The sequence below is a fragment of the Helianthus annuus genome, chromosome 11, assembly GCF_002127325.2.
Source record: "Helianthus annuus cultivar XRQ/B chromosome 11, HanXRQr2.0-SUNRISE, whole genome shotgun sequence".
Lineage (NCBI taxonomy): Eukaryota > Viridiplantae > Streptophyta > Magnoliopsida > Asterales > Asteraceae > Helianthus > Helianthus annuus.
The window spans coordinates 143,964,524-143,973,847 of record NC_035443.2 but is presented as its reverse complement, the minus strand read 5'-3'; the positions used below and the strand labels follow the sequence as shown (position 1 = coordinate 143,973,847).

General features: G+C 39.0%; 1 protein-coding gene across 1 annotated transcript; it reads right to left on the bottom strand.

The window, feature by feature from the left end:
* Positions 1 to 6,883: 6,883 nt before the first annotated feature.
* LOC110927026 (oil body-associated protein 2C) lies at positions 6,884 to 8,900 on the bottom strand. Its single transcript, XM_022170620.2, has 3 exons — positions 8,583 to 8,900; positions 8,415 to 8,497; positions 6,884 to 7,394 (listed from the first exon to the last, which is right to left on the bottom strand). The coding sequence occupies exons 1-3, from the start codon at positions 8,857 to 8,859 to the stop codon at positions 7,023 to 7,025; spliced, it is 732 nt and encodes a 243-aa protein (XP_022026312.1). The 5' UTR covers positions 8,860 to 8,900; the 3' UTR covers positions 6,884 to 7,022.
* Positions 8,901 to 9,324: the final 424 nt, after the last annotated feature.

Sequence of the window (9,324 nt, the reverse complement as noted above, 5' to 3'; positions counted from 1 at the left end):
GTGGGTGGTGGATGAAATGTGAGAGAGGTGGTGTGCCAAGGGATGAGTTGAAATGAAGCCAAGCACTCCTATTTATAGGCTGAACAGAGGCCTGGGCACGGCCCCGTGTCCGCTGGGAACGGCCCCGTGTCCGTCTGACACTCTCTCTCTTCATTAATTGTAATTCGCAATTACAATAAATGCGTCTGCAGTACTCTGACCACGCCCCCGTGTCCGCTGGGCACGACCCCGTGGTGGGCAACAGAAGCTTCTATCACTTTTGTCTTTTCTGCCAGGGCTGACCATCCTCGACACGGCCCCGTGCTCACTGAGCACGGCCCCGTGTTGAGCTGGACACGCCCCGTGTTGAGCTGGGCACAGCCCCGTGTTCAGCTGGGCACAGCCCCATGCTCAGCTGGGCACAACCCCATGCTCAGCTTTCTTCTTGTTTTTGTTTTGGGAGATGCTGTCGAGGAGTCGGGCATGCCACGTTTCTTCCTTTTCTTTGTATTTATGTTGGATTTGGTTGCATTTTTGCTTCTTTTGTTCATTTAAGCTCTTTTAACCCTGAAAATACAAAAGGAAGACAAAAGCACACTTTTTCCAACATTAGTACTTAAAAATGGTTAGTTTTATGCCTCATTTGATGTAATTTATATGTTGCATTTTACACACATCAACCTACCTTTTAGGTTTCTACAACAACCACTCACTCCTCAATCACAAACTCCACCTACACCCGAATCCATACTGGAAACTCAACTTACACCACCAGAATCCTCTACGCGAAGAAAATGAAAACATAAAAAGAACCGAGTCCGAAAAGGAAACATAAGCTTGTGGATCCCACCCTCGCCACGTGTCGAGCAATGCCACCAACCCAAGCCCTTCCACTCCCCGCAGTCTTATTGTTTTAGAATATGCCAAAAATTCTTTCGCGCGGTAATTCTCGTGGATCATTTCTTCGGAATCAGTGAGTAGATATATTTCTCTCCCTTTTTTAGTCATTAAATATTTTTGGGGTGTATCATGTGTCATGTTTTTCTATTGTTTTCTATTCAATTAAATAACATGCAAGGGAAATGTGTCACTACGTGTTTCCCGTTCATTGTTTATATTATTTCTAGTATCTATTGTTGCATTTGTGTATATCTATGTGTTTACTCGCTTTGTGTCACAGGTTTCACGTGGATCCACCTGGCTGACTAGGTTTCCCACGGCCATGGGTTGTAGGCTAGTATCGCCACCAGTATTAGACTCGCTCTTCGGGCTTGAGACTAATGCACACTATTGTCTTTGAGTCTTATTGTTTCTATTATATCTATATTGTGATTGTGGTTATTTGTTGCTGTGGTAATTATGAATGTTTCTATAACACATGAAATTGCATGTTAAATATATATTTCTTAAAAGATTACTAAGTAAAATAAATCAATTAATACAATAAAAATTTGGTATTTAAAATCTAGATCTATTCACCAACATTTTGTTGACCTAAAACCTTTTTACGCATGATGCAGGTATATAAGTAGGAGATAAAGTTGAAGACAAAGACACGTAGGACATGTCTTAGTAATAAATTGGACCTTGTTTATAACTATTTATCTTTTGAATAGTGTATTAATTATGTATGTTTTCTATGATTATGTGTGACATATTTAATATGGTGACTTTAAATATTTAAACTTATAATAGTGTCATAAGCTATGGACAATCAGTACCATATTCGTTGCGGGTTGGGGTGTGACATGAAGAATCCCACCGGCGTTGTGTTAATTGGACGTTGACGTGGCGTGCATTGGTTGGATGTGACAGGTAGCCGTTGGACCGCAACGACATTATTTAAAAAAAGATACTTTATTTTGAAAAATCAATCACCCCACCTAAATAAAAAACTCACCGTTTTCACCATTTTTACCTCACTCTCTTCTACTTAACATTGATTTTTATAAAATCTCTCAAGCTTTTTATAAAAAGTAATGCATCCGCACAACCGCAACTTTGATCCAAATAACCCGTATGGTTTTGATGAAATACCGAACACCGCTTTGCTGCCTCAAGGGTCTCAATCGAACCAAACACGTTTTAACGATGCGCACATATTATCGTACGGTCATCTTCTTACCAACCTACCTTTTAGGTTCCTACAACAACCACTCACTCCTCTATCACAAACTCCACCTACACCCGAATCCATACCGGAAACTCAACTTACACCACCAGAATCCTCTATGCGAAGAAAAGGAAACCATAAAAAGAACCGAGTCCGAAAAGGAAAAAGCAACAGAGGATCGTCCTAGACATCCGTGGACAAACGAAGAAGAGTTGGTGTTGATGAAAGCTTGGCTTTCGATTTTAGAGAATTCGGTTATAGGTATATTTTTATTTATTGTAAAAATACATTCCATAACTATAACATATTTTTTAAATGTATATTTTTTTGATAGGTATCAACCAAAATAGTGATGATTTTTGGAACCAAATTAACGTTCTTTATCACAATATCACAATAATTTGGGACGAGATTTCTATCGAAAAAATGATAGTCTCTCATCTAAGTGACATGAAATAAACACTGCAATGATCGCCTTCCACTACAACAACCTAAAGAACAACCTAAAAAGTGGCGAAACGGCATCCAAGAAGAAATTCTAATAGTTCAACAACATCCAATAAGAAAGAAACACTTAAAAAATAATAGCTTTTAGCCTTTATGAAGAAAAGCAAAAGCGAACGGATATAAAAATACCCGTAAAGATCGATCACCTTGAAGACGGAGAGCGGGAAACGTACATGAAACTAAAAAAACAAATCATGGATAAATATCGTATCTAATTTCGGTAATTTTAGATTATGTATTTATGTTTCGTTTTATGTAATCGATTTTTTTAGTAACGTAACCTTTTTTATTTAAATTTTGTAAGTGTTTTTATTATTTATATTAGTAATACTGCCATTTTTTAAAAAGTCATTAATAATATATAACTAGTGGGTTTTCCCCCGTGCTATGCGGCGGTAACTCAGTTAGTATCAGTTCAGTTGTGTTCGTTTTAATACCAGCGTTCGTTACAGTAACTGAAAATGAAAACTAAAGAAACACAGTCGCGATATGCTCAAAAGGATATCGACGCATCTTTTACATTAATCAAAAAACTTAAAAACAAATACCGGTTTCTGATATTGCCGATATCGTTATCGATGTTATTTGGTCAAGATCGATTAGATTCGTCACATATCAATATTAGCGGAGATTGATTGAGTTTCTATATTTACGATATTGTATTATGGTTATGATTTGTATTTCCTTGTACAGAGATTAGGTCTGATCCCTATATAATGGGATCAATTGTATTCGTATGATCCATTCAGAAATATACAGTTCCATAATACTTTTATGGTATCAGAGCATTAGGTTCTGATTACCCTTGACAGCCCCCTTTACTTTTTCATCCAAACCCTAGCATTCAATGGATGACGGCAACAAGAAAGATGATCTCGGCAACAAGAACGATGGACCCGAATCATCTTCAGCCGACAAAACCATCAAAACCCTGCACCCAGCATACTTTGTTACGAACATCCAATCGAAGATACGTATCCTTGACGGTGTTAAGGTTACGTACACTTCTTGGGTCAAGCTTTTTCGACTGCATGCTCTGGCTTATCAGGTCCTTGATCATATCGATGGTTCCCCCTCGCCGGCTGAAACTGATGCAGATTTTAAATCTTGGCAAGAGCTGGATGCACTTGTGCTTCAATGGATTTATAGCACAGTGTCAGACAGCAACCTGCCTCGTGTTCTTGATGCTGGACCGACCGCTCGTCATGCCTGGCTGAAACTTGAAAAAGTTTATCTCAGCAATAAAAAGGCGCGGGCCGGTGCTCTCGAAACTAAATTCTGCAACCTTACCTTGGCAGCCTGTTCGTCGTTGGACGATTATTGCGAGCGTCTTAAGGACCTCGCCAATCAACTTGAAGATGTTGACCATCCGGTCACCGAAGAAAGACTTGTTTTACAGCTTGTTCGAGGCCTACCTGCAGAGTATGATACCACGGCCTCCCTCATCAATGCCAACAACGCTGACTGGGATCTCGCACGCAGTATGCTGCAGGACGAGATCATTCGACAGGAGGCACGCCAAAAGACCACACATTCGGTTCTGGTTACTGCTTCTGGACAACAGCCGAATACTACCCACAACCGAACACCAGCAGGTTCACAATCCAACCCTACTAACCAACCCCAGCAGCCCTATTACAACCAACCCCAGCAACCCTATCGAACTCGTGGACGTGGTCGGGGCCGTGGACGCGGTAATCGCGGAAGCGGTTCTGGCCGTGGCACCCTTTCACAGCAGCCAACATGGCCTCCAAACAATCCCTCCTACCCACAATGGGCTTGGTGGAATACTCCACCTTGCCCTTACCCCACACAACCCGCTTTTCAGCCAAATACCCACTTCTCCCAGCCCGCTGCACCACCTCCGATGGCCCACTATACAGCCCAACAACACCCCATACCTCAACCAGCCCAAAATTTTAACCCAGCCCAATACCCGACCACTCCCTATTCTCCTGTTTTGACTCCGCAGGCCCACTACATCACCAATACACCGACCGGTTACAATCCTCTCTGTCCTTCTGATCTCCAGTCGGCAATGGCATCTATGCAGCTGAACTATCAGGATCCAAATCAGATCATGCATACAGGCGCCACCTCACACGCCACTGACGAACAAGGTACGATTCAAATACCCAACTCTTTTCCTGTTAGTAGTAAAATTTTGGTCGGCAATGGCGCGTCTTTGCTAGTTCAAGGGTCTGGAACAGGCTACTTAACTTTACCCAATCGTACATACATTTTACCTAACATCCTTTACTGCCCACAGATTATTAAAAAGTTAATTTCTGTTCGGCGGTTTACTCGTGATAATAGTGTTTCTATTGAGTTTGACCCCTTTGGTTTTTCTTTGAAGGACCTTCGCACTGGGCATCTACTCTCCCGCCACAATAGCACCGGGGATCTATATCCAGTAACACCGCCAGAACTTCCGCCGCAAGCTACCTTCATCACCACTGCTTCCCTTCCATGGCACGATCGTTTGGGGCACCCCGACACTCAAGTCTTGGATGTTCTTAGTCGTTATTTTCCTTTTCTTGTAATAAACATAAATCATCTAATATTTGCCATTCTTGTCAACTATCAAACAGTAAACGTTTACCATTTTACTCGTCAAATTCTTTTACATTTGCACCATTTGATATCATACACTGTGACCTTTGGACATCTCCTGTTACAAGTCAAACAGGATACAAATATTATATGGTCTTGATAGATAATTTTTCGCATTTTGTTTGGGTCTACCCCTTAAAATACAAATCTGAAACATTTTCCACTTTTGTCAAATTTCACCGCCTCATATCCACACAATTTAACCGAATATCGAGGAGTCGCCAATGCTGTTGCCGAGCTTACTTGGATCCGTAATTTATTGCTGGAACTACGAGTTCCTCTCATTCACGCTTCGGTAGTCTACTGCGACAATGTTTCCGCCGTCTACCTATCTGAAAATCCAGTTCAGCATCAGCGTACGAAGCATATTGAAATAGATATCCATTTTGTTCGTGAAAAGGTTCGCCTTGGACATGTTCGGGTATTACATGTTCCTGCCCCTTTCCAATACGCTGACATCTTCACCATGGGACTCTCACGTCAACTGTTTCAGTCCTTCCGATCCAGTTTGACCGTTGGACCATTGACCGCTCAAACTGCGGGGGAGTATTAGCGGAGATTGATTGAGTTTCTATATTTACGATATTGTATTATGGTTATGATTTGTATTTCCTTGTACAGAGATTAGGTCTGATCCCTATATAATGGGATAAATTGTATTCGTATGATCCATTCAGAAATATATAGTTCCATAATACTTTTAATCAAGACTCGTATAATTTACAATAAAAAATGCATTTTAATATTGTTATCGGCACTCATATAATATACAATTAAAAAAAAACGTTGTTTTGAATAAAAAAATGTAAATACTATACATCGTCGGTTGCGGTTCTACTTGGTATGATAGCGGTACGATATCCATTTCATGAACATTTATATCACAATGTTTAAAAAGTATAGTTACAAAGTTAGATTAAAAAAACTAACATGAGCAAGTTATTAAAACATATAAACTAAATAATAAATAATCTTTTATTACAAAACTTAAAAAGAATATTTAAAAATTCAAAACACTATTCATTGGCAATTCAATTTAATATGTATAATGTATAATTATTAGATAAAATTAATAATAAATGTGCTACCTGGCGGATAACACCCCTCTTCCACGCCCCGACCATTTTTCCACCACCCCACTTTTCTGACGCGCGCTTACATGACATCCACATATCGAATAACACCCATTTTTCATGCCCCCAGCTTTTAAAAAGTAAAAAAAAAAAGTAAAAAGAAGTAAAAAAGAGCTCAAAATAAGCAATCTCAAACACACACCAATCATTTCTAAAAGCCTGGATATTTTAAAATCTATTAGGGGGGACGGGGTGGAGTCGTTATCTACCGTGATACATTTCTATCACTCGTGGAACACCGCCGCCTCCCCTAATATAACGAGTGATGAAGTGTAACGAGTGATGGGTATAACGCGTTGAATATGTAAGGGGATGAATATGTATCTTGTACATTGTGCATTAATACTTGTACATTAGAATCCCATCACTAGTGATACCACCCCTCCTACATTTCTATCACTAGTGATAGAATATTAGGTGCTTACATGACATGATTTGATTAGGTGCTCCCATCACTAGAATCTATCACTAGTGAACCACCCGGGTCCCCTTACCTTGGTCATAATGATTATATAAGAAACTAAATCGATCTTGCTTCTTTAGTCCATAGATAACAATTTCGTTTAAACCGATTATTTAGTCTTGAGGTTTTTTCCCAACAGGCAGCCATTATTATTTTCTATTACAACAAATATACAACCCTACACCACTTGCAAATCAAACCTCACAAACTCAACTCACTTGTAATCAGTATGTGTCTTGATCTCAGTACTTTCAATGTCCACTTCAAAACATTTCTTGTGTTGTCTCCAGTAATCAGCAGTCGGGTTTATCCACTCCGGCTCTGCTATCTCAACTCTCGACTTCACCAAATCGTCCTTCGATAGCTTGTAGTTGTCGTCTCTTTTCTTCACCAACTCTGGTTTCACCACGCCAATGCCTTCGGACTGTGGGGACATCATCAACGACGGCGGCCCGATTGGAAGCTTGTCGCCTCTATCGGTTTGCCATGTGCACCAAAACTTGCCGTAGGTTTTGGCTAGGTTTTTTAGCTCCGGCATGACTATCATTTCCGGCATTCGTGGGTGTATCCAAAGACCAGACTTTATCTAAAATACATAGAAGATTTCAAAACGTACTCAAAACTTAAAAGTTAAAAAGATTTCCTGTCTAGAAATCAAGGGTGTTTATGGTTTGTTTAGCTGTTTTTATTATAAGTTTTTAAAAGCTCTTTAACAAATAAAAACTATAAAACCTTTCTTTTAATAATTAAAAACTTAATATTAAAATACCAAAATAACAAATTAGAAATTAGAAATAAATAAGTGACAGGTAAACGGGCAACAAACTGCGCCTCAACCTCCCTCTTTGAAGAGGGGCCGCACAAGTTGCGCTCAACCCCTTTGAATTGCAAAACCGATTCAACTGAAGACGAAACGACCCTAGTTGAGGGATTACTATTCACAACACGGCCTGCTAAGGAACCAAATGTATCAAAAGTTTAATGAAATTACTTAAAAACTTAATTTTTTAAGTTAAAAAAAATATTAGAGCCTAAAACTATTAAGACTTGATTTTTATTATTTTTAAAACCTTGATCTTTAAACATTTAAAAGTTGATTTAAAAAAAAATATTAAACTATTAAGACTTAATTTTTAAGAGAGTTAATTGCTCGGATGGTCCCTGTGGTTTCAAGTTTTTTCACGTTTAGTCCCCACCTTTTGAAAATAGCAGGTATGCTCCCAATGGTTTGCCATTTTGTTACTCGGATAGTCCGTGAGTAGATGTCAGTTAGTTTGAAAATAGCAGGTATGCTCCCTGTGGTTTGTCATTTTGTTACTCGGATAGTCCCCAGAGTAAATGTGGGGGGACTATCCGAGTAACAAAATGACAAACCATAGGGAGCATACATGCTATTTTCAAAAGGTGGGGACTAAACATGAAAAAACATGAAACCATAAGGACCATCCAAGCAATTAACTCTTTTTAAGATGTTTAAAAACTATTAAGAAAATAAGTTTCGGTTTACATTTAGCGGTTTGACTTAAAAAAATCAATCAAATCATAAAAACCGAACCATGAACACCCCACCCAAGTCTAAAAGAAAGTAGTAAAAAAATGTAAAAACCTCATAAGCATGAGAATGCCAAAATTTTTGTTCCCCAGGTGGCAATGTTTCAAAGATGGCATCAGAAACAATATACTCTACCCCTACAAAACAAACAAACAAACAACCAAATTCAAAAAAAACCAACATACTTATTTTCAAAACCCTATTGATCAACAACACTTATACCGATGAGCCGTGCGTTGGAATCATCGGAGTCGTAAACAGCAGCCTGCAGGAAGTCCTGATTAACTCGTGTAACAAAGTGGTGAGTCTCGATTTGTCGAGTCATATCTTGACTATACAAAGCAAAAGTACAAGCATGTTGACTCATGTTATTGATGGGTTTGAAAGATTGTAACATCTGTGCTCCTTTGTCTAGCACTTGTTGTCCAACCGACGTCGGTTTGCCGGTCATCGGAACACCGTTTTTTTGGGCTCCGGTGGGTTCATTGGTGGAAGACATCGGTGGATGATGTTATGTTATGATTTGTAGTTTGATTTGTTTTTGAGTGTAATGTAATGTAATGAAGATGTAAGAAAGTTGCATGGGTGAGTGGAAGAGAGGTGGCGAGTGGTGGTGTAACAAGAGGTGACAGGTGGTGGAAATTTGGACGCGTGTGATGGTGACGTTTTTTAAGATAAAACAAAGTCACTTTTAGGCATACACTGGGTTGATTACGGCATAAAACCATATTTATTTTAGAACCGTAAGAATAGATCCTAACACCTGAAAAGATACATACATAAAAGTAACAGTTTTAAATCATATTAGCATATGAAAATTAATCAAGATAATTGATTTTAGCACAGATGTGATGATATCATCACTATTCTTTATAGCACTATTAGCACATGAAAATTAATCAAGATAATTGATTTTAACACATATGTGAGTGATATCATCACTATTCTTTATAGCACTATTCTT

Excerpts from the sequence above, each read along its gene's own strand:
- LOC110927026 (XM_022170620.2), bottom strand. The coding sequence starts at position 8,859 with ATGTCTTCCACCAATGAACCCACCGGAGCCCAAAAAAACGGTGTTCCG. Across the intron at positions 8,498-8,582 it reads TTCCAACGCACGGCTCATCG|GGGTAGAGTATATTGTTTCT; the intron begins GTATAAGTGTTG and ends TTTGTTTTGTAG. Across the intron at positions 7,395-8,414 it reads GGCATTCTCATGCTTATGAG|ATAAAGTCTGGTCTTTGGAT; the intron begins GTTTTTACATTT and ends TATGTATTTTAG.